This window comes from Polypterus senegalus, chromosome 14 (genome assembly GCF_016835505.1).
Source record: "Polypterus senegalus isolate Bchr_013 chromosome 14, ASM1683550v1, whole genome shotgun sequence".
In the NCBI taxonomy this organism is placed as follows: domain Eukaryota; kingdom Metazoa; phylum Chordata; class Cladistia; order Polypteriformes; family Polypteridae; genus Polypterus; species Polypterus senegalus.
Genome location: NC_053167.1, coordinates 12,452,710 through 12,480,582, shown reverse-complemented (window position 1 = coordinate 12,480,582; position 27,873 = coordinate 12,452,710). Strand labels below are relative to the sequence as shown.

General features: G+C 39.6%; 1 protein-coding gene across 1 annotated transcript in view; it reads left to right on the top strand.

The window, feature by feature from the left end:
- slc13a3 (solute carrier family 13 member 3) overlaps positions 1–27,873 on the top strand; it is a 128,540-nt gene that overhangs the window by 86,103 nt on the left and 14,564 nt on the right. The window contains exons 10-11 of the mRNA XM_039734979.1: positions 14,679–14,791; positions 18,773–18,934. Coding sequence (XP_039590913.1) covers positions 14,679–14,791; positions 18,773–18,934 — 275 coding nt within the window. The remainder of the gene's footprint in view (positions 1–14,678; positions 14,792–18,772; positions 18,935–27,873) is intronic.

Below are 27,873 nucleotides of genomic sequence, written 5' to 3'. Positions count from 1 at the left end.
TTTGGTATCTTTAACTCATGACTTGCTCGTCGAACTGATTTCGATGGGCTCTGAGTGAACGCAGTTTGCACTCAGGCGACATTCTCTGCAGAGGAGGAAGTTCGAGGTCGCTCGATGCTTTTACCTTCGCAGATACACCCAGTATCCCTAAATTTCCGGTGCCATCGATGGATGTTATTGTCATTCGGAGGGTCAGTCCCATATTTTTGATGAAATGCCCCCTGCACAGTAACAGCTGATTGAGTTCTGGCGAATTCGCAAACGCAAAAAGCTTTTTGTTGTGGCACAGCCATAACTACAAACGTAACTAATCGAAACAACACACTGTTAGCTTTTTGGTAAGCACTAACACCATCTACCAACAACAAAATGAAACTAGCTTAATTCCTCAAGACGCCACTATGTTGCTCTGCAGTCTCCGATGAATGGGCGCCAAGTTACAGCTCTTTAAAACTCCGATATTCTTTTTGGGACACCCTGTATTTTATCAGGACAATAATTTTATACGTGCTAGATGACATGTCAGCGACAAAGCAAAGAAGAAAGAGCATGGACAAACATTTGAAAAAGTCATTTTATTTATTAGAGAGAAAGAAATGATATTCATTCACAGGCAGTTATACGTTGCATTGTCACGATGTAAGTCCAAACACGGAATCAAAATTCAATGCAATCTTGAAGAAAAGTTAATTTGAAATATTTTTTTTACAAAATTTTAAACTAAAAGTGAAGATAATGCATATTTAACAATTCCCATGAAAATAACAATCTCTTTAAATCGTATATTCGGTAAACCAAACCTGGGGGTGGGTGAGTAAAGCATTTAGTATTTATAAATGCTTAAAGTATTTTCTTATTAGCACTTCAGTGTAGGTGTTGTGAATTATAGTAATTGCACTCTGCTTCTGTAACTATTTGTTGTTATACAGCACAAAAAAGTATAGGCAAAAACCAGACAAAAAAAAGCTGTAAATGGGAGTCATTTTGCTTGTATTTCGCCTAAAGCCTTACTAAATGGGTAAGCAAAATTTACTTTACACAATTTCTAAAGGTAAGCCAAATAATCATAAATACAATTTTTTGGATAATTTAATATTTCTTTCAATAACTAGATTTAAAATCATGATTTAAATATTTTATACTTGGCTTAGATTTCATTTTTTGCAGTGTGTGAAGTAGTTACTATGGAAACAACACATCCAAATGTAACTTGTATTTGAGAAGATGTTCAATAACTAGTAGTACAATCTTATTATTTTAGTAGCACTACATGTGAGCATATACCGTAAAGGGTCTTTGGCCCAGGCCTGGCACCACACAGGGCAACAGGGGGTATTACCCTCCTCAATTTTAAGTAAAAAGTTGTACTTATTTAAGTTACTCCCTAAAATAGTTGTACTTGTTCAGTGGTCAGATCACTACATTAATCACTTACTTATACATTTCTCAAAGTTCATGTATCAGTTATGGTGCAAAATACATTACTGGCCTTTGTATTTTTAATATGTATTTAATAAGTGAATTAAGCATCCTAATCACCATAGTTGCAGATCTTCCACATACTGTTTAGCACAATTTTATTGCAAATAATAATTATAAATATTGAGCATTATATTGAACATCTATGATCATGTGTTGTCTATGAAGAAGGGAATAGAAGATTCATCAAGATTTTTTTATTATTTGAGAAGAGGTTATTCATTTATATATATTTATTTATATATACAGGGCTATTCAAAATGAAAGAGCAGATTTCAAAAATTTATTTCAAACAAACTGCATAAAACAGAAACACATTCCACACATAACTGAATAGACGAAAGGTCAAAGTTTGGTTCTATGCTCCTTGAGGTTGCATGCACTCAACATGAGCACCATGTGTAGAGCGACAAACATTGAAATGGTAGACCATTTCTTGCCACACACAAGTCAACTGGTCCCTAAGTTACTGAATTCACAGCTTCCTCAATTCAGTGTCTCAAATCTTGAAGATTAGTGGGCATAGGTGGAACAAACACTCTTTGCTTTCATGTACACCCATAGATAAAAATCGCAGGGCGTAAGGTGTGGAGACCTGGGAGGCCATAGACGATGAGGAAGATCTTGTTGTCCACCTCTTCCAATCCATTGTCCTGGAATGGTGTCGTTCAAATAATGCCAGATCTCCAAGTGGAAATGAGGCAGGGCACCATCTTGCATTCAAATCTTCTTGAAGTTGAATTTTTAAACTTTGAACTTTCCTCTATCCCGGGATCTGCAGAATGTGTTTCTGTCTTATACAGTTTATTTAAAATACATTTTTGAATTCTGCTCTTTCATTTTGAATAGCCCTGTATTTATTGCATAGAAGAGTTACTCAATCACTCATCAACAGAAACTTTATTCCTTTTTTAGTTAAAAAGCTTAAGTTTGGCAGAATGATACATCTAGGCCAATAGGTATCAGCTAAGAAAGAACATTTCTATATATTAATATTTAAGAGAAAACAGAATAAAAAAAAGTCTTAAAAATGACTTGACAGGTTTGCATTGACTACGAACAAAAGCCGTCAGTAAGAAAAGCAGAAATTGATCTATGAAAGTAACGTTTTTTCTCATGGACATTTGTGTATAGCATGTTTAAGAGAAAGTAACTCCAGTAACCTAAAAATATTATAACTACAGTGGTACCTCTGGTCACGACCGTAATTCGTTCTAAAACTCTGGATGCGACCCGATTTGCTCGCGACCCAAACGTAATTTCCCCATACGATTGTATGTAAATACAATTAATCCATTCCAAACCATATGAACTGTATGTAAATATATTTTTTTTAAGCATAAAATTTGTTAATTATAGCATAGAATGCACAGTGTAATAGTAAACTAAATGTAAAAAACATTGAATAACACTGAGAAAACATTGAACAACAGAGAAAACTAACATTTTCAGAGTTTGTGCTAGATGCTTATGAACCGCTCGCGGTAAACACTTTTTTTTATGAGTTTTAAGCACAGGGGCAAAAAAAAATAAATACCACTTCTCTTGTGAAACTTTTCAAACCATCTTCTACTGGCTTTAAATTCCTCACCTTTGCCACTCGAAGAAGGATTTTTAGTTCAGCAAATTGCCATGAATCTTCCTGGCTTTCTCGAATATGATTGACTCGCTTACGCTATCTCCTGCAAGTTTCTTCTCGTTCAACCACACTAGCAACAGTTTTTCCACCTCTTTCAGCACTTGAGGCCTCTGCTTAGTTAACATTGTAATTCCTTTTGCAACATCAGCTGCTTTGTTAGGCCCTGTATACGCAAAAGAAAGAAAATGGGAAACGGAGAATAAGAGATCATTGGGAAACTGGCCGGCAGTGTTTTTGTTCGCCACCAGAGCATGTGGTCGTGAACAGATGCACGATTTTGGCAAACTTTTTGATCATAACCAGAATTGTACGTGTTCGGAAATGTTCGTTACCAGAGGTTATACTGCATTACTCGAGTGATTCCTTTATCCAAGGTTACTTATAACATTTGAGATACAATTGGTTACATTTGTTTTTTCCAACTGGAGTACAGGTAGGTGAAGTGGCTTGCACATGGTCACACAGTGTCAAAAGGAGGATTTGAACCCACAGCCTCAGAATTTGTAATCCAAAACCCTCACTACTACATCACACTGATGTCTATTATCTTACAAAATTTCCTGTGTGAAGTCGGGTAACATAGCTAGTAGAAAATAAAATGTAAATTAAGTAAAACAAGAATGTAAACAAGCCTCAGAATGACCCAAAACTCAAACTAGAATGCTACTAGTCTGCCTCTGAAACAGGACTCACCCCAGGCAGCCTAACCTCAAGCTTAAATGACAGAGTTTAAGCTCTGCATTAGTAGTTTAGAATACTGCTAATTCGCAAAAAAGGACAGAATAATTGAAAAATCTCTGACTTATAAAGATGAAGACAAAATAATTTATTAAATACCAAAACCAGTACAAAAAATAGCCTTGACTTTGCAAACTTTTTTGCCTCATTTTTGCCTTTTTCTTATTTTGCTAACAAGTCTAATCTGCTGTACAGAAAATATGAATCCAAAAACAAGCAAACATCTGCAATAGCCATTAAATCCAAAACTCACAAATGATGATGCTGAATCCAGCAGATTGAATACAAATACATCTCCTTTGGAATATGTTTGTTAGAGATTCCAGCTTTTACTAAGTCAAAAGTATTTTATATCCTTCCCTAGTGGTACAACTGTAATTCTAAGATTAAGAAAGGAAAACAAATAACACTAAAGAATGGATACACTTAGCGTCTTTAAAAACTGGCTGACATTCGCAACAATACAATTTCAAAGGAAACTCCTGGCAAAGCGTGCAGTCGTGGGGTTTCTGTAGTCGGCTCTGACCACTTCGAGAGTGCAGGACACATTTTTGTAGTTTTGGCCTGGAGTGATGTCTTCCCTCTGTCTGTAGATGAAGTTCAGATTTTAGTGCAGTTGCCAGAGCTTTATACTTTTCTCACAGTCTTTTTTTTTTCAAAATAAGAACATGCAATTTCCAAACATGGGACACAATCGTTTGTTAAATGATGACCATAAATTGACTGTCAAAACAAACAAAGGTACCCCTGCTCTGCTCCATTTGTCTGTTGTTATCTCTATTTTGCCTTCTCTCAGTCAGCTCACTTGTGTGGCTTGAAGGCTTTATCTGAATCTATTCATGGGCTCAGTTGCCCATCTTAAGTAAAATAATGCAATGTGGAATAAAATTCACAGATAACAGATGCCACATTTTATAACTGTTGGCTACTGATGCTAACTTTACAACAATTAATTAAGAGAGTTCCCTTGGTGGCTCCACATCTTGGGGTTCCATCCATAAAACACAATGAACTTAGTCTTAAGGCTTGTGTACACAATGCGTAATAACTAAACATTATGTTCAGAAAACAATAGCAACAAAAATTATATAACAACAAAAAACACATTTCAAATTAATAATTCAACAATAGCAGGAATAACAACTAAAAGGAAAATAACCAGAAGTTAGGGAACAAACCCTGGCTGTAACAAAACACCTACAGAGATTTTCATGGTGCTAGTCCTGCTTTAATCCCATACAATAATTTTCCACTCTTTCGTCTACATTTGTTTTTCCTCTTAACAGATGTTGATTCCCATAATTGCTGTCGGGCTGTTATTTCTATAATGTAGTTTAGGTCTGAGCCAGTATGAGTTTTCACAGTTCTCTGTTTCTGTCTTTCGATCAGTTTTCTAAACTGGTTATCCATTTCAGTGTTTCATGGCGCCAATGTTATATCATGGCAGAAATTGGGAAACAACAATGGATGGGACGGCAGGTCAGTAAAAGGCCCAAACGCATACACCCCATAATCACTTGTAGTGGGTTAACTCTTTCAGGGCTGATGTCGACTTTTGTCAAAAGGAGAAGTTGACGATGGTAATCTGTGCGAAAACCAACTGTTATGTTTTAGTTGGACTCTTTTTGCCTGAAGGAACGTTAGATTCATTGGTTTGACCGAGATTTCCTTCGCTTGCGTGAGTAGCAAGGCACAAACAATGGCAAAAATGGGACTGACATCTGGCAAGAGATCAAAGTGAATGTGTAAAGCAAAATACTCCGCAGATGACATTTTGCCTGTTATCTCTGAACTGGACTATGACTTGTTGGACTGTGATTTTGATAGAAGTGATCAAAAACAAATGTGAAGTTCCAGCTTCAGCTGATTGGTCCCCAGCTAATCGTGGTACTGACAATGTTCACCAGGTAGAACTGCCACTTAACAATGATAAGAGGTAGAAACCACATTGCAATGCACTGCGACCGTGATCGCTGCTGCTGCCCCAGCCACGCGAAGACAGCCTGGCTGCAAACCTGCTGCACATTCTTGGCAAACTGGCAGCCACAGTATGCAGCAACAGACATTTTATGTTGAAACCATTGCTTTTCAGAAACTTGTTTTTTTGGAAAATATATTCAGCCCTCAAAGAGTTAATTTCGAGTTACTGATTATCCCAACATGTGGGTCTTTAGCTTATGATATGAAAACAACACTGACCACTGCAGCAGCAGCAGCATGCGTCCCAGCTCTCGGTATAAACGTTTTAAATGAAATTCTTCAGATGCTAAACTTTAACATCAAAGGATGCATACATTAAAAGTAAAACCTGTACGTCTACTGCAGGAGAATGGTCTGACTGGTGTTTTAATACTTTGCCAATGACCTCTTAAAATACAGCATGAATCTTCACACATTTCCTGACTTGTGATAAAAGCAAAATGTCCCAAAAGGGACTCTACCTATGAAAAAAAAGACTTCACCTAATGAATATTAAATACGCCACAGGCCTTTTCAGCATTAACTGAAGAGAGCGGTCTCTCACATGCACTGTATATTTCACATATCTCCGATGACAATGTTTAAAGACCTTCTTTATAGGGTTGGCAAGCTTTCAGCCTCAAAGATTTGTTCCCCATTTACTGCTTGCTAGGACCGCTATATACAGTAAGTGGCACAAGTTAACATGCAAGAACACAAGTCGGTGGGGGGTTTAGTCTCTAGTCATAACTCTTGTTTTTAATTTGCCACTCACCCAATAATGTGCCTTTCTGAAGTGAACTGGAAATCGGCTAAAGGTTAGAAGCCTCCAGTAGCTTGCTGACAGCTCACAAATATATATCTTAAAGTACCTTGTGAAAGTGGAACACATCACAAGCAAACTGTGTTAAGACCCAAACAGACATGAGCTACACTTATAGAAGGAACAACGAGCCTATTTAGAGAGTGTAACAAATTACTTGCTGTTATGTAAGTTTTGCAGAGGAAACTGAGTAGTGAGACCTTCATTAGTGAAGCTTAACACGCAGTGCAGTGAATATTAAAATGAATGTGCTGTTCATTGCAGAAGAAAAACAGGGCTGCCTCTAAAAGCATGTAGAGAGTTCGAGTGGTGGAGAGTTCAAGCATGTTGGAGGAAGCCTGAACACATATGTACAATATAAATATGTTAATAGTTGTAAATAATTAGAGATCCTCAAAAACCTCTAAATGTGTATGTTCACATGTTCAGTTATGCTCCTCACTTCTTCAAAACAAGCCTTTCTTCTTCTAATTGTATATGACACTTTTATCCAGGGATCCCTGAAAGCTTTGGGTACAGTTACAGTTGTTTGCGGACTGTGCCCGTGGTTTAGCCACTACCTACCTGCCTTATTTTCGTAAACTCAATGAGTCCAACACCTCTAGTTTCCTATAATCTGGTTCATCTTTCCATTAAATTCAGTCTTCCTCATGGGGTAACCCTTCTTTTTGGAAAACCACTTGTACATAACACAGGATCCTCTTTCTCTCACTCAGCTGCTCCTCCCTGAATTCTGAAGTGCTTTTTGCTTAGTTTTGCAGTTCCCTTTCTTCATAAGGCAACCCTCTTCATTACAGTGCTCGCACACACAGTTTTTGCCAGTGTATTAAAACTCGGGTGCAAAAGAATATCGGGAGCAGAAGCTTTGCTTATCTCAGTGTTGCTCTATTACCTTTGAAGCATGAGATTCTGAGTGTAGCAGTGCTATTTATATTACTAACAAAGTAGACTAAGCCTCATTGTCTGCCTTAAATATTATGTTTGTAGTTAAAAGTAATTGGTCACATTCTTCTGAAAATACAGAAAATTGGTGAGGTATGCCTTTGATGCGGGTGCTCTAATAATATTGGAAATGGAATAATCAGAAGTTGCAGGTTAAGGAAATAAGATCTGATTAGTGTCTGGTTTAAGGTTTGCTGCTGTCAGGCCCCATGTGGTTTAACAGAAGACATTTTAATGACAAAGCAGTGTGGCTTCAAGACCGACTTAAATGCCTAATTAATTGTTTACCTGCCTAAGGGATTTTATATTTGAGGAAGTGTAGAATTACAAGACTCCACTGCATGGCTACTGAGCTAACATACATCAGAAAAGATAGGGCTGTTTGGTATGTGCTTTCTAGAGGTAAACAATGTAAGAGTCTTTACGTGGTTTTAATTGTCTTATAATTGGCTGATTTGTTGTTTATTTTGAAAAATATCCATTTTAGCATTTAAAGAACAGTTGTCCATTTATGTTTACCTCTTCATAATGAGCTGTTTAGATATATGGCAACCTTTGTGAGATTACAAAGAACTTGAGTTTGCCTTTTTTTTTAACTCCCGATAAATTTAAACTGCTCCAATAGCCCTGCCAAGGGAGACTTTTAGAGAGCAATCTGTTGACCTTGCTATTCAGTAATTAGATGTTCATTACAAGTGAATTCTGTGCTTCAGTGGTAAACTTTACAGAACATAATAACATAAGAAATTGGACAAAAGAAGGGAGACCATTCAGTCCATCAAGCTTGTTTGTTCAGCTAATAGCTGTGCTCTCCTAATATCTCATCCAGATACTCCTTAAATGTTGTCAAGGTTTCTGCTTCAACTCCATGGCTTGGTAGTTTGTTCCAGCTTCCCGTAACTCTTTGCATAAAGAAGTGCTTCCCGGCTTCAGTCTTATGTGCTATTACCAAACCTTTTACCAAAAAGAGTATGCTTTACCTTTAAACTCAAAGAATTCTGCTCAATCTACTTGCCTTTGAAGAAGGTCGTTCTCCTTCACACAGCTTAAAGTGCTGCTGTGTCTTATTTGTAACGTTGTGTGCAGAGCTGCACACAATACTACAGATATGGTCTCACTACTGCATTACATAGTCTAGTATAACATCCCTCAAATTACATTCACCAGTTTTTACGATGTACAGTGCATCCGGAAAGTGCGGATCAGCGCATCACTTTTTCTACACACAACACTCCATAACGACAACGTGAAAAGTGTACTTGAGATTTTTGCAAATTTATGAAAAATAAAAAAATTGAGAAATCACATGTACATAAGTATTCACAGCCTTTGCCATGAAGTTCAAAATTGAGCTCAGGTGCATCCTGTTTCCCCTGATCATCCTTGAGATGTTTCTACAGCTTAATTTGAGTCCACCTGTGGTAAATTCATTTGATTGGACATGATTTGGAAAGGCACACACCTGTCTATATAAGGTCCCACAGTTGACAGTTCATGTCAGAGCACAAACCAAGCATGAAGTCAAAAGAATTGTCTGTAGACCTCCGAGACAGGATTGTCTCAAGGCACAAATCTGGGAAAGGTTACAGGAAAAATTTTGCTGCTTTTAAGATCCCAATGAGCACAGTGGCCTCCATCATCCGTAAGTGGAAGAAGTTCAGAACCACCAGGACTCTTCCTAGAGCTGGCCGGTCATCTAAACTGAGCGATTGGGGGAGAAGCGCCTTAGTCAGTAAGGTGACCAAGAACCCGATGGTCACTCTGTCAAAACTCCAGAGGTCCTCTGTGGAGAGAGGAGTACCTTCCAGAAGGACAACCATCTCTGCAGCAATCCACCAATCAGGCCTGTATGGTAGAGTGGACACTCGGAAGCCACTCCTTTGTAACAGGCACATGGCAGCCCGCCTGGAGTTTGCCAAAAGGCACCAGAAGGACTCTCAGACCATGAGAACCAAACTTCTCTGGTCTGATGAGACAAAGATTGAACTCTTTGGTGTGAATGCCAGGCGTCACGTTTGGAGGAAACCAGGCACCGTTCATCACCAGGCCAATACCATCCCTACAGTAAAGCATGGTGGTGGCAGCATCATGCTGTGGGGATGTTTTTCAGCAGGAGGAACTGGGAGACTAGTCAGGATAAAGGGAAAGATGACTGCAGCAATGTACAGAGATATCCTGGATGAAAACCAGCTCCAGAGTGCTCTTGACCTAAGACTGGGACGGCGGTTCTTCTTTCAGCAGGACAACGACCCTAAGCACACAGCTAAGATATCAACGGAGTGGCTTCAGGACAACTCTGTGAATGTCCTTGAGTGGCCCAGCCAGAGCCCAGACTTGAGTCCGACTGAACATCTCTGGAGAGATCTTAAAATGACTGTGCACCGACGCTTCCCATCCAACCTGATGGAGCTTGAGAGGTGCTGCAAAGAGGAATGGGCAAAACTGGCCAAGAATAGGTGTGCCAAGCTTGTGGCATCATATTCAAAAAGACTTGAGGCTGTAATTGCTGCCAAAGGTGCATCGGCAAAGTATTGAGCAAAGGCTGTGAATACTTATGTACATGTGATTTCTCAGTTTTTTTATTTTTAATAAGTGTGCAAAAAGCTCAAGTAAGCTTTTTTCACATTGTCATTATGGGGTGTTGTGTGTAGAATTCTGAGGAAAAAAAATGAATTTAATCCATTTTAGAATAAGGCTGTAACATAAAATGTGGAAAAAGTGATGCGCTGTGAATACTTTCCAGATGCACTGTAACTTAACATTTTATCCATCCATCCATCCATTATCCAACCCGCAATATCCTAACGACAGGGTCACGGGGGTTTGCTGGAGCCAATCCCAGCCAACACAGGGCGCAAGGCAGGAAACAAATCCTGGGCAGGGCACACACACACACACACACACACACACACACGAGAATTTAGAATCACCAATGCACCTAGCCTGCATGTCTTTGGACTGCGGGAGGAAATTGGAGCACCCAGAGGAAACCCAGGCAGACACAGGGAGAACTTGCAAACTCCACGCAGGGAGGACCCAGGAAGCAAACCTGGGTCTCCTAACTGCGAGGGAGCAGCGCTACCCACTGTGCCACCATGCCACCGCTAACATTTTATTTATCTGCCTTTCTAATTACTTCTGAACATTGCTTGGGCAATAAAAAGATATCAATTTAAACCCAAGTTATTTTTAGAGGATATCTGTTTTAGGATAGTGTCTCCCATTGTGTATGTTGTCACAGGTGGCAGGGGGTAGTACCCAGCCAGGACACCCAGGAGGACCGGAGGAGGGCTTACACCTCCCCCAGACCACGTGAGGGCAACTGTCCTGGTGGCTATGGGGACCACAGGTACAGAGCTTTGAAGCTCAGCCCTATAGGGGCCCGTGGCCACCGCCATGGGGCACCCCAATGCCTTTAAAGCCCTGGACCTCAGCACTTCTGCCACACCCAGAAATGCTGGGGGGAAGAGGATTGGGGACACCCAGAGTGCTTCCGGGTGCTCAGCCAGCACTTCCGCCATGCTGGGGAGTGGTGGCAGAAGATTGTCGGGAGGCACCTGGAGCACATCCGGGTGACTATAAAAGGGGCTGCCTCCCTACATTCGATGGCTGGAGTCGGGTGGAAGAGGACGGAGCTCGGAAGAGAGGGATGGAGGCGGTCAGAGACAAAGACAAAAGGCATTGTGAAAGGGCCAGGACTTTGGGGTGATTGGTGCTGTGGCACTGGGTTGTGTGTGTCATACTTGTATATATTCTTGTAAGTAAACATGTGTTGGGTGACAAACGATGTCTGCCTGTCTGTGTCTGGGCTGCTTAGCACAATGTATAATTGATGCTCCTGTAGCACTTTGCACTTTTCTACATTAAACTGCACTTTCCAGGTGTTCGTTCAGTTCTGAAGGTTGTCCAGATCTTTTTGAATTAATTTTGCCTCCTCATTAGTGTCTACTAACTAAAATGGAATCGATGTCATTATTATAAAATCAGAAAACGTAATGGTCCTAGGAATGACCCCTGAGGGACTCCACTGATGGCATCACTCCACATAGAGTATCCTCCTCTAATCTGTACTCTTTTTCTCCTGTTGGCCTAAGGTCCATTTTTTAGGTTAACTGAGAATCCTACGGCCTCTACTGTCAACTTGCCTGTGATGTTCAAAATCACAGAGAATAGACAATAAAGGATTTTGTAGGTAACCAGTAAATCTGAGTAAACCCAGAAAATTGATATTAAACAAAATTAGTGCAAATATTGAGGTACAAAGATGATAACACAGATTTGAAGCATACAGTGTCTGAATGAAAACTGTTGAGCAGAGATGAAATTACATGGTACAAGGAGTAATTATTTCAGTATGAGATATGAAAATTAAATTGGATTGGGCATTAAGGATTGTATTATTTATAGACAAATTGCTTGTAAAATCCTGCCAAAAACACCAAAATGATATGAAACCTTCCAAACTCTAGGCCTAGGCTTGAGGCCTACTGTTCCAAATGGCTTCTCCCATTAACATTACATAGGATTTAGCTTACGCTGGCACAAAAGGGGAGAGCCAATAAAAAACAATCCTTAATAATCTTCTGAAGCAAAAATTAACAAAGAGAAGGAAAAACTGTAAAAAAAAAAGCTTTTAGCTCTCTGTAAATAAAATTTACTTATCTAAAAGGAACAAGAGCAAAAAAATAAGATGAAACTACAGTACAATCCCTCTTAACTGGCCTCGCATTAACTGGCCTGTTAAAATAAAATAATTATTTATTTTAATCCTGAGTTCTTCTTTGTATTATATGTATGCACTTCCTTCTTTCTTGGAAGGTGAGAGGGCTCTTACGCCCTCTCTTACACTTATGCTCAGAGTGATTTCCGTTTACATATTTCTTTATGAATTTTCCATGGTGCCTTCTTTCTATCTGGTGACTCCCCTGCTTCTCCCACCGGGCTTCGCAACAGGGAGGTCGCCCTACCTGCAGCTGCAGCTGCTTTCCACACTGGTCCGGTAGCCCTTCAATCCCTGGCTATGTCGGGCTCCAACCAGACAGAGACTTGGGTACTTTCCTCAGCGGCCAGGGTGCTCACGCTGGGGCTAAACCAGCCCAAAGCCTCCACGACTGCCGCTACCTTTTGATGGCCAGTTGTCTTCAATACCAGTCACTTCCGGTTCCGTGATCATTCAGCTGGAGCGACCGCTTTCTTCAGCCCCACCGAGTGTCGGCCAAACACTCATCTGCAGGTGTTCACCTCCCAGCTGCCTGCCTTTGCTCCATCGAATCTGCTCTCTCTCTCGCTTGCTCGCTCTCGTGCACCAGCGTTCCTCTATCTGCTTCCTTCTCCATTAACCTCCCGTTCTTTCCTGTTCTCCTCCTAGCCGCCTTGCGCTTCTATTTATCATGGGGATGTGGATCAGATGTGGCAATTAGCAGTTCCCGGGAACAATTGTGGATGCGGATGACTCCTCACCTGTGCACTTAAGCTACGATCGGCCACACATACTCGCTAAGCCGCGAGTGCGGTGATTATTTATTTAAAAAATGCCGTTTTTGACTTGAGCTGTGGACCTGCTACACCACACTGTCTAGTCATTGTACGAGAAAAAAACTCATGTGCAAAATCATGAATGAACCCTTGTGGATGTGGTTTCTTCCGGAACGTCGAAAAGGTATAGTACATACCTTAGAAATATTTTTCTACATGAAAATAGGTATGTGTCGGATTAACTGGCAAAAACGGCAACCGGCCATGGGTCCCGTCCCTAGGTGGCCGGTTCAGAGGGATTATACTGTAACAACAAAGTCCAGTCGACAAATCAAATCTCAAAATTCACACACACACACACACTAAGCAAGAATCAAAATCCAAAATGTAAAAGCAGAGGATGGTCCACTAGTTGTAAATCATGGTGGCCCTATCCCCTAAATCAGTGTCTTAAGGGGACAGGGCACATAACTAAATACATTCATACAAATCTGAACAAAAACATGCAAAAGTAACTAATAAACAAATACATTACTCAAAAATGAAAAAAAAAAACACATAATATGCACAGTAGAGATATTTAAATTCAACACAAATGAAACTGCATTTAAGTCAGGGTTAACGCCCTGGTTAAAACGTAATACAAATAATTTGTGAAATACAGAAAGAAAAAAAAAAACTAGATCACCAAAGTGCTGACATATAAGACTGGGGTCACATGGGTATTGGTAGGTATTCACAGAAGGAGATATAAGGACTGAATATTGAAAAGGAACAACCAAATGACACAGGGTAAATACAGATATTGGGAGGGTAATGGAATCAGAAAGAAGAAAATGCCAATGCATCAGATGAGGAACATGGAGGAGAATTGTGAATGGCAATAAAGTAAAATAGGAATGGTACAAACACAACTGTTATAAAGAGGTGACTTGAGTTTGAGTTTGTACATGCAGTATAGGAAATCCAAAAGCTATAAAAGTAATTTCTTAAAATATTAACAATCCAAGTGTTGCGACATTCCCTGATCAGTTCTACAATTTAAAAAGTGTGATTTTAAGAAAGCAAATTTCTAAATACATAGACAAATATACTCACAAAGGTAGCACAACAGCCTGTCCAGAATTTAGTGGGAATGGGAAAATGGGAGTGTGGACAGCCAAAGTGATAAAACTGGATCTGTAATATCAGCCAGGTGTGTGCCTTAAGGAAACCTACCTCACAGCTGGATTAGCACGGGACATGTTGACTGTTTGCCCTTTTGTACTTGCTGTCTGCTTTCAACAAGATCCACGGTTTGCATCAATGGTAGATAAAGGGCGCTTGCTCTTCTCTGTAAACATTAAACTCACACATTTGCTTACACCAGACCTATTCAGAAATGCCAGTTAATCTTGTTTTCTCACCAAGTCTAGATATTTATGTGGAAGCAAGTGGAGAAAACTCATAGATGTGGGCAAAACATGCAAACTCCACTCGGGCAGTGAATGGGCTAGAACTGGAATCCAGTTAGCTTGAACTGTAAAAGCAGCAGCATCAGCATCCACTACTCTATCATTCCACCTTGTTTTGTTGTTGGTGTAAATACCAGTGCATAACTTTTGCTCATTTTATTATTTACAGCTCCAAATTTTGCAACAAAACCACTTTTATCTTGGAAGAAGGCACAAGAAACTGTTCCCTGGAACATCATTATTCTTCTGGGAGGAGGATTTGCTATGGCAAAAGGATGCGAGGTAGATATCGCTATTTTGATCAGAATTTAATTTTTGATAATAGGCAGAAGTCATGGCATGTCATTTTCTGACTGATTTAATCCAGGGCAGTGTTGCAAGGGGGGCCTGACCCTGCTGCAACTAGCACAGGGCGCAAGGCAGAAACGAACATTGGATAGGGTTTGCAGGGCAAACACACACACACACCTACACACCAAAGACATACCAGGGTCAATTCAGCATCACCATTTCACATAGTGTGATGTGTGAGTCCCTGTCTTGCACCCAAAAAGATGAGGGTGAGTCTCAGTACTTTAGCAAAACCAGCTTTATTCAAATTGAAACAGGAACAGCACAGTTATTTATTGTAGCGGGATCTGCTACTCTCCTGTATACAGACATAGCAATCAGGCAGGGTTGTGGCCAAGTACCCTGCAATGATAATGTTCCGCGCATCGATGACAGCACTTAAAGTGTGACTGCGGTTGCCTCGGATTTGCTTTCGCTGCGAGCCATTACAGCGGTAGAAGCCTGCGGTTGCCCCGGCAACTGATAGGCTGTCTTCCCCAGACACAGCGGTCGCACTTCGGGACACTCTTTGGCGTGTCGTCTTTTTGGACAGTGGGAGGAAACTGGAGCATCCAGAAGAAACTCACACAGACACAGAGAGAACATGTAAACCCCATGCAGGGAGGACCTAAAACGCGAACCCTTGTCTCCTTACTGTGAGAAAGCAGTGGTATCTGTGTCCCACTGTGCTGATGGGCAGAAGTATTTAGATTTTTAAGGATTTCTTGAATTTTGATTGCCCTTTGGCAATTAATTGTTATTGATAACATTATTTGCAATGTTTCATTTGTTTATATAAATTGACTTATCCTTCCATTCTCTGAACCTGTATCTTTTGTAGCAGAGCTGTGTTTGGTGTGGTGGGGTTAACAATGGAAAGGAGATGCATACAACCATACTCATTCATGGCACTCCAGTTTAGCACTGCCAACTAACCTAGCAGCATGTCTTTGGAATGTGCAAGGCAACTGCCCCCTCAAAACATTTAACCCAGTTTATATTACAATTTAGTACAAGCAGTGTTCCCTTTAGCCAAATATAATAGAGAATTACTTCAACAGCAGTTAAGCCTGGCAAAATCTGCTTTGTTCTCTTTGGTGTGTAGCTCACTGCATATTCTGTCACAATGGGAGTATACAAGCAGAAAAGAGAAGAACAAATACTTGACTAGGAGCCACATGGGAACTACCTCCATTGTTATTCTTCACAAATCCAAGTTCTCTCTCTCTCCTTGTAATCTGATTGTGCCTGTTAACCAGGTGCATGTTTGCTAAGTTGACAATAGCTACCCTTTTTATACCTAGTTTGCTGTCTCATGAAGTGATGCAATGGTCCTCCCAAAAGGCTGGAAGGCCAGTAGTAGTAGTTAACTAAACCGGGTGTATTTGGCCATAACCGCAAAGCTAATCTACAAGAGCTGTGACCACTAGAAGGCATTGTAGCACCCGAAACCCCAAACACAACCTCACACATAGAGTCCAGGGTTTAAAAAATGAATATGTATTGAACAGAATACTTCTAACAGGTTTCTCTCTATTAACACAGCACAACAGTGTAATTATTTCTCTTTTCTCCTCTCCCAAATCCGACTCCATCTGAGTGAGACAAAGCTACTTCTTTTATACAAGACCCAGAAGTACTTCCTGTACCTGGGCATTGTTCATAGGAAATAATCTCAAGTCAGGCAGAAACCTCTCAAAAGTAGGGAGAAAACGTTCCTGCAGCACCTCCTGTTGGCACCCCTGGAACCCAACTGGGCCAGTCTAGGGGACTACAGTTCCCAGCATGGGAAATTGAATCACTCCCAAGTTCCGGCTTCTGTTAGTTCTTCCATTATTTTATACTGGCTGGTCACAAAGTTCTCTTTTCATTCAGTTGGTCAATTCATCCTTTGTTCCTCTTGGGCCTCTCTTGGGATGGCTGTTCTTTTCTCACTGTATTTATATATATATATGTTGAAACCTCAGGAATTTTTTAAAAACTCCCATTGTGGATATCTATCTATCTATCTATCTATCTATCTATCTATCTATCTATCTATCTATCTATCTATCTATCTATCTATCTATCTATCTATCTATCTATCTATCTATCTATCTATCTATCTATCTATCTATCTATCTATATGAACCATACTTAACATTAATACTCGTATATAACTTCATATTTTCAACTTCATTAATGTTATGCCAGTATAACAAACACACACACACACCCGTATGTTTTCCCTGTGTTAACACTGCACACATCTATAGCAACACAGCAGACAATGAGAGTTCTGCATGGCCACAAGAGTTTCTGAAATGATTTAGGCCTTATTAATAGAGTGGTGTCGTCAAAAGCTCAACATCATAACAAGCCAGACGTAATCTTGACCGCATCACTGAAAGATGCATAGTTACTTTCTGTCAAAAGGCCTAATTTTATACAGGAGGCGTGGGCCTTAACTGCTTGGTGACTACTTTTTTCACTTCATAACACAGTGCACACACACACACACACACACACACACATCTAAACTCAGCTGTTCTGCCGATGTGCCCAATGCCATAGGTTTGAGCATCACAAACACAGGCTATCTGATTGGTCGGATTTTATCTGTTTTAAATAAAATTAATGTTCTGATGATTACATTTAGTGTAATGGTGTACAGCTAGTGCATAACTTAACAAATGCATGAGTTACCTGAGTGAGAATTTTGTCATGTCATGAAAACAGGAATGTCCTGAGGTATCCAGGATTTTCAAAGACATTGATGCAGATGAGGGGAGATGCATTCAAAATAATGAAAGAAACAAAGAACCGTTTCTTGTAGTTGAAGTGAAACTTTTTTTAAACAGTTTGTTGCTACTAGCATACCAAAAAATGAGATGAACTGAACAGTCTCCTCTTATTTGTCAGATTTCTAATGTTCAGCATTATAAACAAAAAGCAGTCGTGCTTACCTGCTTAGTAGTTCAGTTTTCAGGTGCTATTTTTTAAATGAAATGGCATGTAAGATATTCAGCCTCTGTGTTCCTGTGTCTATTGAGTTGTTTTATTTCTGTTTTGCTCCTTGCTGCTGACACAGAGAATATTGAACTGGAACTTAAACTCAGCAGCTAGATAGCAGAACATTAGGCAATCTGACATTTATAAAAAAAATAATACTGACTTAGAAAAGTCAACATGGAGAAGTCAACCATGAAAGGGACTGCCTTCTAATTAAGGGGGCTGAAGTACAGTACTTTTATTCCCCTCTGCCTCCTTTAAATGACAGCTCAAATTCAATGCAACCCACACAGTCTGACTTCACCTTGTCATTCTCCAAAGCACACGTGAATCACAATTTTTAAATTAGGCTCTCATACCAAACCTGAGTGAAAGCCTGCCTACTGAAATAACAAAGCAATAAATCCATAATGCATGCATGTTTGTGAGGTTGTAGATTTCAAATCCCTTTTTTACTTAAGGAGGTGCTGAAGCACCAAATGTTTATCTTTTTGTAAATTTATGTAAAGGAAAAAGTACCCCCTTGATAATAGTCACTAAGGTTCATGGGCTATTTTTCTTATTAATTTAGACAAATACTGACAAACATACAATGCACATCCAGAGATTGCTACACAATTATTTAATGAAAATCCTCCAAGGTGAATGAATCATTTGTGCTCTTGAAGACTTAAAATGGTCAAACGCCCACAGAATGGAGACTAGATTCCTGTTTTCTTGTTTTGCCATCTATTTGTCATCATCTACACTTGGTAAAGTCTGCTCTAGTGTCCCTGGAGGCTAGGAATCTTTTCTGAACTGTGAAGGCATTAAATATAGTAGATGCTTAATTCATTTTAGTAGACATGACAGCCAAGACTCTGAATCCTCCTTTCCACATTAAATTCACATAGAATTGAAGCTAGTCTGTCTTTTCTGACAATTTTTTCTTGTTTTTTAAAGGAATCTGGCTTATCCTTGTGGATTGGCAGCCGTCTTCAACCACTAGAAAGTGTGCCGCCAGGAGTGGCAGTCTTGCTCATCACTTTGGTCATCGCCTCCTTCACAGAGTTTGCCAGTAATACGGCCACCATCATAATATTTCTACCCGTTCTGGCCGAGCTGGTAAGTGGCTGCTGTTCCCCTCAGGATAGCCATGTGTGGACAATTGGGTACACAAGTTATTTGTGGACTGTTTGATTTAGAGAACTGGGAGAGAAGATAATGGGCAGGGTTGAGCAATTCACTTAATTTACGAAACAGTCTTTAAAGGAATATAACCGGATGAGCTGATCAGTGAGGACACAATGAAGCAAGGGAATGGTGCATAAAGGTGTCAAAGTGGTTTTATTTAAAAACAGTGAAATCAACAACAGAGTTCAAAATAAATGGTGCAGTTCATACAAAACATTCATAATAAATAAATAATCCATAAAAACAGGTAAAAATCCCAGAAGTTTAAAACAATACAATACAATACAATACAGTTTATTTTTGTATAGCCCAGAATCACACAGGAAGTGCCGCAATGGACTTTAACAGGCCCTGCCTTTTGACAGCCCCCCAGGGATGACTTTACTATAGGCAGGCAAACAACTTGGCAGGTGGGCCGTGACACCAATTGCCACATTTGGGTACCGAGAAAAGAAACAGAATAGGTGAGGGTTAGTATTCAAATATAATTATCATGTTACTTATGTTATAGTGCTAATGACTAACAACAGAGATGCAGTCTGTACAGTTAATCAGCAGCTCTAGTCAGGATAAGCTAAACTGAAGTAGTGAGTCTTCAGCCGGGATTTAAAGGCTGAGACTGAAGGGGCATCTCTTATGGAAGCAGGAAGACCATTCCACAGTTTAGGGGCCCTGTAACTAAAAGCTCGACCTCCCACTGTTATTTTATTAATCCTTGGAATCCTAAGCAGACCAGCATCTTGAGATCTTAATGTGCTCAGGTTTGTAAGTCATGATAAGTTCAGACAAGTAAGCCGGACCTTGGCCATTTAATGCTTTATATGTTAAAAGGAGGATTTTGAAATCTGCCCTAAACTTAACTGGGAGCCAGTGTAAAGATTTAAGAACTGGAGTTATGTGTTCATATTTTCTTGTTCTTGTAATAATTCTTGCAGCCGCATTTTGGATTAACTGGAGGCTGTATAAAGGACAGTTTGAACAGCCAGTGAACACCGCATTGCAGTAGTCAATCCTACTAGAGATAAATGGATGAATTAATTTCTCGCAATCCTGTTTATTTAGAAAGCGCCTTAATTTCCTAACATTTTAAGATGGAAAAACATGTTTTGGACGACTTTGTAATATGCGCTTTAAATGACATGCTAGAGTCAAAGATAACTCCTAGATTGCGGGCTGATTCAGTAAAATTAATTGGGATTCCAACTGAGTAAAATGACGACAAAATATTGCTGTGATCAGCGTCATTTCCTCCAACAATTAACATCTCTGTTTTATCTGTATTTAAAGGCAAGTAGTTCTCATTCATCCATTCCTTTAATTCACTAACACAACTAATTAAAGACAACATCGGAGAAACTTCATTTGATTTAAATGAAAGGTATAACTGGGTGTCATCTGCATACGAGTGAAAATTAACATTATGTTTCCTAATGAGAGATCCCAGTGGAAGCATGTAAAGTGAAAACAGTAAAGGTCCCAGTACTGAGCCTTGTGGGACACCATATTGAACTTCTGTGTATAATGATGGAGTACTGTAAGCACATTTCTGTACATACTGGAATCGATTTGATAAATAAGAACTGAACCAAGCGAGCACGGGGCCTGTAAGCCCAACATCGTTTTCTAGCCTGTGCAGTAAAATAGAATGGTCAATGGTGTCAAATGCTGCACTTAAGTCCAACAACATAATTACAGTGGACAACAAGACTAAAAGAGACTAAAATCCTGATGACGATATTGGGGTCCCACAAGCCAAGCTCTGCTCCTTCCCAGTCTCTCCAGCTCTTTCAAGGTATGCTCAGCGGGATAGACTTCAGCCACTGTGGTCCTCATATTACAGACCCCTGTCCCGGCTGCCTCCACAAGCGTCTACTAGACCACCTGGGATCGCTTGTCCTCCCTTCTTCCTTTTCGCACTTGAAGTCGTCCCTTGGATCCCTAGGGTGGACTTTTCCCCAATCGTACCATCTCTTGTATTAACTCAATGGGTACAATTATGTCCCATGAGCGCCGATCACTCACTCCATCCGGGACCCCGACTGCGCTGACCTTTCTCTTTCTCTCCTGGCTGGCTAGCTCATCCACTTTCTTTCCCTCAATGCTGCTCTCTCGCGCTCTGCCTCTTCCTTTCTTTTCATCTTCTGTCTTTTCTCTTCCGCCTTGCGTGTCTCCTATTTTTCCTGAGGACTTGGCTCAGGTGTGGTGATTAGCAGTTTCCGGCGTCAATTATGGATGTGGACGATTCCTCACCTGTGCACATTAGTGAGGAAATGCCCGCAGCACGTCACGTCCGAGAACCGCTCCAGCTACACTACCAGGCCACGCCCCCTCTGTTAGCTGCAAGTGTGGGAATTATTTATTTAAAAACTGGGATTTTATTCTGAGCCGTGGACCTGCTGTTTCATATATTCTACACAAAAACAATGATTTTTTCAAATTTTATTTACCTCATGTGCTTTGCAGTGATGGCCAAAAGAAGTTCTTAATGTATTTTCATGCAGAATAGACAGAAAATAGTTTATCAAGGGATAGATTGTAATGGTGACTAGTTCTGTCCATTGACAAGCAATACAAAAACATCCATTGGGATAAAAAGTGAAAAATTCTCACATAACTCATACTGCATAATCGACAAGTCCATTATTCATTCGGATGGTCAAAATGTGTGCATTTTTTTTATTTTACTAAAATATCTTTAACACTTCTGGTATTTTCATTGTTGACCAGGAAATGTGAGCCTACCTCCTCTTCTAATTCAAGATCTCATGCATTTAATGATGACAGGACTCTTGACCAATAGTTGAGGGGGAGAGGTGAATCTTCAATTTAAAATTTCTCTTGATATTCAAAGCTGAGTTTGCCAGAAATACAATAACTATTTATAATATTTTAGCAAAAAATGCATACAAGTTTCGACCATGTGAATAGATAACAGACATGTGGATTATGTGACATGAGTTATGTGAGAATTTGTATTCTTTTTTCCCATGGATGTTTACACATTGTTTGTTGTTTGACAGAACTAGTCACTGTGATAAACTATTTTCTGTCTATCCTGCATGAAAACATGATATTATGAATTTTTAATAAAGCACATTGGGTAAAAAACATTTAAACAAAATGCCATTTTTGAATGGAATATTCTGTAAATGAGTATGGAGTCTGTAAGCAAAAAGTTAATGAGGCTGAAATTAATAACCAGTAGGGAAACGGTATACATAGCATAGCCTTGATGATACAAGTATTAGAGTTAAAATGCTGAACTGTATTAGTACATAACTACAAATAAATGTGATATTATAGACAACAACAACATTTATTTATATAGCACATTTTCATACAAATAATGTAGCTCAAGGTGCTTTGCATGATGAAGAAAGAGAAAACAGACAAAATAGAATTACATACATGCATAGTTTCAAACCTGACAGGCCAGAGTCAATCCTGGTAACACTAGGTGTGGCAGTTCATGGCAGAGCACACAGAAATACACCCACATTCACCCAGGGGTCAATTTCATCACCAGTCCATAATCCACAAATATGTTTGGGGATGTGGGACAATAAAATGGAACAGCTAGAGGAAAACCCACAAAGACATGAAGAAAACATGCAGACCCCACACAGACCAAGACTAAGTCCAGCATTCAAACTCAGAGTGCTTGATCCATGAGGCTGTAGCACCATTCCATCCTCATGTAACCACTCAAAGAAGCCAATATGAATCTATGAAATGGCAATGATTATAAAATAAAATAAACACACACTATTTAAAAAAGGAATAGAAATGCTAAACTGCTTCTGAATGGGAAAGCATCTAACACCAGACTTCCATTGAACACCCTTTCATTTTTTATTCTATGGTGAGGTGGACCACAACAGATTACTTTTGCACAATGAAACATTATGATGTCTTGTTGGGATAAATGTATTTGATAAATTAAAGCATTACTTCAGCAGAATAGGGATGGCATCTTCTAAATCATTTTATCTGATGCGTCTTTTGGATGATCTGGCAGTTTTACACTGAATTAAAACAGAATCTAGTCTTTTTCATTATTCCCTTCAGAGGTGTGTATTGCTTGGAATATCTCAGTCTCTCTTAAGCCTTGTACACGATGGCACCAGTAATAAAGGTAAATTTGCAGAAGATGCACTGGCCTTGAACGAGGTTACCATATTCATTAATATTTGCTCACTTTATATGTATTTTATATTTCCAGGCTTAATGGAGGAAAAGTACGAAAAAAAGAACTCAGATGTTTTTATGACATACTATACTGCACTAAAGTAACTAACTGAATAGCCTCACGCTTCACGCTAAGCTCTTCTCAGTTGCTCTTCCAGCCTGCATGTTGCAGCATTCAATGATTACAATTAAAGAAACCATTAAGACAAACAAGCTAAATCTAAGCAAATCAAACTGCATACACTTTCTATTTAATCTAATAACACAGAAAACTGAAAAAATGCATTGAATTTATCTGAGGTACTTAGTATCATTAAGTCATTTTAGATCATTATTGAATAGATTGCTCATTGAAGTGTGTCAATATTTTTATTAACTGTTTTCTCCATGCTTCTCTGGGCCCAGAGTTCCATTGTAAGTGGATCCTTGGTCTTAGTGCAGTTACCTGTTTAGGTAATACTAGGGTGTTGTACCGTGTTAGCCATTATGAATGTAGAGAAAAGTAAAAAAAAATGACACCTTTTATTGGCTAACTAGGCCTGAGTTGCCTCGAAAGCTTGCATATTGTAATCTTTTTAGTTAGCCAATAAAATGTGTCATTTTGCTTGACTTTTCTCTGTTTAAGTAAGAAAAAGTAACACCTGAAATAGCCAGCTGAATAACAAGTTGTGTTTTATTCTGGGCCTGGCAGCCTTATGGTAGTTACCTTCTATTACACCTAGACATGGCAGGTGCCACATGCATGATGTGTGGATGAATCCAAAATAACAGGGGCACACTGCAAAGAGACTTGTGTGATGGAAGCACCAAGAGAAGGCCATACACAAATGCAGATGAACACAAAAGAGAAATTGCTTGGGAAGCAATCAAACAAAGTAAGCTTAGGTCAACACACATTAACACATTTCTGGCCGTCAAACTGTTCTGACTGGGAATCAGCCATGGGTCTTATGTTTGGTTCCTGTCATGCCAAGTGCAAACTCTAAGGAACTCTAAGGAGAAAAAGGCAGTGAATGTTACTGGATATTGGAAGGCATTTTAATTATGTGGGCATACTTGGATGGAGTGGAGTTTAGTTGTAGAAAATCACCACTGATGCAGTAAGAGATATAGAGAGGATTCAGAAAGTCTTGAGGCCCCCTTTGCATTCTGCACACTGTACTATATTTAGATTTCATTTTAAATGGATAAATTTGCCACTTTTGACCATCAATCTACACTTGATATCGCCATAATGACAACGTGAAAATTGGTTTTTGGAAAACTTTGCAAACTAAATAAAAAACTCTTTCATTCATATAAATTTTCAGACCTTTACTTCAGTACTTTGTAGAAGCTCCTTTGACAGCAATTACAGATTTAACGCTTTGTGGGTACGTTTCTTCAAGCTTTGCACACCTGGACTTGACCAGTTTTTCCCATTCTACCTGGTAGATCCACTCAAGCTCCATTATATTGGATGGGAAGCATCTGTAAACTGCCATCTTTAGATCTCTCCATGGATGTTTTTTGGGCATTGGCTGAGACACTGAAAGAAAGCCAAAGACTTGTCCTGGAGCCAGTTCAGCGTTATCTTAGCTGGATGCTTCAGGTCATTGTCATGCTGATGGTGAACCGTTGTCGAAGTGTGAGCTTCTGGAGCAACGACCTCTCCGTATTTGACTGCACTCATCCTTCTCTCAATTATGACTAGTTTCCCTGTCCCTGTCACTGAGAAGAACCCCCCTTAGTATGATGCTGCCACCACCCTGCTTTATCATAGGGTTGGCATTAAGTGAGCAGTGACTGGCCTTCGCCAATGTTAATGTCAATGTATTTATAGAGCACACTTAAAACAACATCATTAATGTTGTAACCAAAGTGCTTTACATTAAAACATACAATAACCATAAATAGATAGAAAAAGATACAATAGAACACAAAGCAACCAGCAGTAAATTAAAACAAACAAGTGACTAAAAGGAGGGAAACATCAGTATCACTGAAGGTCACGGAAAGCGAGAGTACAGAAATGTGTCTTCAATCTTGTTTTAAAAAGTTCAGTTGAGGGACACTCCTTAATGTAATGAGGTGAAGAATTCCACAGATGAGGTGCAGCAGCTCCAAAAGCCCTGTGCCCCTTAGTTTTGCCCTTAGTATGAGAGAAACAGTGGTGTGAAAAACTATTTGCCCCCTTTCTGATTTCTTATTCTTTTGCATGTTTGTCACACAAAATGTTTCTGATCATCAAACACATTTAACCATTAGTCAAATATAACACAAGTAAACACAAAATGCAGTTTTTAAATGACAGTTTTTATTATTTAGGGAGAAAAAAAATCCAAACCTACATGGCCCTGTGTGAAAAAGTAATTGCCCCCTGAACCTAATAACTGGTTGGGCCACCCTTAGCAACAATAACTGCAATCAAGCGTTTGCGATAACTTGCATAGATTCTTTTACAGCACTCTGGAGGAATTTTGGCCCACTCATCTTTGCAGAATTGTTGTAATTCAGCTTTATTTGAGGGTTTTCTAGCATGAACCACCTTTTTAAGATCATGCCATAGCATCTCAATTGGATTCAGGTCAGGACTTTGACTAGGCCACTCCAAAGTCTTCATTTTGTTTTTCTTCAGCCATTCAGAGGTGGATTTGCTGGTGTGTTTTGGGTCATTGTCCTGTTGCAGCACCCAAGATCGCTTCACCTTGAGTTGACGAACAGATGGCCAGACATTCTCCTTCAGGATTTTTTGGTAGAAAGTAGAATTCATGGTTCCATCTATCACAGCAAGCCTTCCAGGTCCTGAAGCAGCAAAAGAACCCCAGACCATCACGCTACCACCACCATATTTTACTGTTGGTATGATGTTCTTTTTCTGAAATGCTGTGTTCCTTTTACGCCAGATGTAACGGGACATTTGCCTTCCAAAAAGTTCAACTTTTGTCTCATCAGTCCACAAGGTATTTTCCCAAAAGTCTTGGCGATCATTTAGATGTTTCTTAGCAAAATTGAGACGAGCCCTAATGTTCTTTTTGCTTAACAGTGGTTTGCGTCTTGAAATCTGCCATGCAGGCCGTTTTTGCCCAGTCTCTTTCTTATGGTGGAGTCGTGAACACTGACCTTAATTGAGGCAACTGAGGCCTGCCGTTCTTTAGACGTTGTCCTGGGGTCTTTTGTGACCTCTTGAATGAGTTGTCTCTGTGCTCTTGGGGTAATTTTGGTTGGCTGGCCACTCCTGGGAAGGTTCACCACTGTTCCATGTTTTTGCCATTTATGGATAATGGCTCTCACTGTGGTTCGCTGGAGTCCCAAAGCTTTAGAAATGGCTTTATAACCTTTACCAGACTGATAGATCTCAATTACTTCTGTTCTCATTTGTTCCTGAATTTCTTTGGATCTTGGCATGATGTCGAGCTTTTGAGGTGCTTTTGGTCTACTTCTCTGTGTCAGGCAGCTCCTATTTAAGTGATTTCTTGATTGAAACAGGTGTGGCAGTAATCAGGCTTGGGGGTGGCTACGGAAATTGAACTCAGGTGTGATACAGCACAGTTATTATTATTATTATTTTTTTTTTTTAACAAGGGGGCAATTAATTTTTCACACAGGGCCATGTAGGTTTGGATTTTTTTTCTCCCTAAATAATAAAACCATCATTTAAAAACTGCATTTTGTGTTTACTTGTGTTATATTTGACTAATGGTTAAATGTGTTTGATGATCAGAAACATTTTGTGTGACAAACATGCAAAAGAATAAGAAATCAGGAAGGGGGCAAATAGTTTTTCACACCACTGTAACTGTAGACTGGTATATCTAAGTTCTCTGGATGGCTGGTATATAACACATAATTCAGATAAATAGATAGGAGCATACCCAAGCTGTGATTTAAAAACCAGCAGGAAAATTAAAAAAAAAAAAAGCAAAAGCATTTTCATTCAGTCCGGTTCAGTCATGCAGAGGAGTTGTTTACTATGTGGTTTTCAGCTTCCGTAAAAGACCATTGTTTGTTTGTTGAGCTGTTGAGCACATTTGACTCATCGGGTTGAAGCAGTAAGCATGTGTGCTTGACGATGGCGAGGTTTGTACAGATGTTTGTGGGTAGAAAGCAAGAAAGTAATGTGTGGAAATACTTTAATTACAGCACAGATGATAATAAAAGCAAATATAGCATGCAAGAAGAAGAAAAATAGTTTTGGAGTTTCAGTGAAGGGCCAGCTGGATCAGTACTTAGTGGAAGTCCAGCATTTCTCTTGGCACCAGGACTGCACTTCAGTATTGGCAGCAGAAATCTTCCACATACTTTCTGCTGGTGCCAGTGGCTGAGGACCTCGTCTGTGCACCTGCATTACAGACGTTTGTCCAGTGAATATTTTCACTGTGTGGCTACCTATGCAACGGACATCATCATCGAGACAAATCTCTCGAAATGCGTGCTTGTTTAAATATTAACTGCAACGTGCTTGAATAGTCTGGTTTCTTGGGTTGAAACCTTTGATTCTGCTGACTATGCTCATTAGACCACTTAATATGTTTGATTATTGATAGTCAAGCTGTGTTTAACGGCATTATGAACTGCGAGTGTATTTTGTTGACTGAAATATAACTTGCATTGAAATATGTGTAGGCTGGTGTTTGTGGTCTTACAAAAGAAAAACAAAGCTAAAATTGTACCAATATTATGTAAAAAGGCCAGAACTAAAT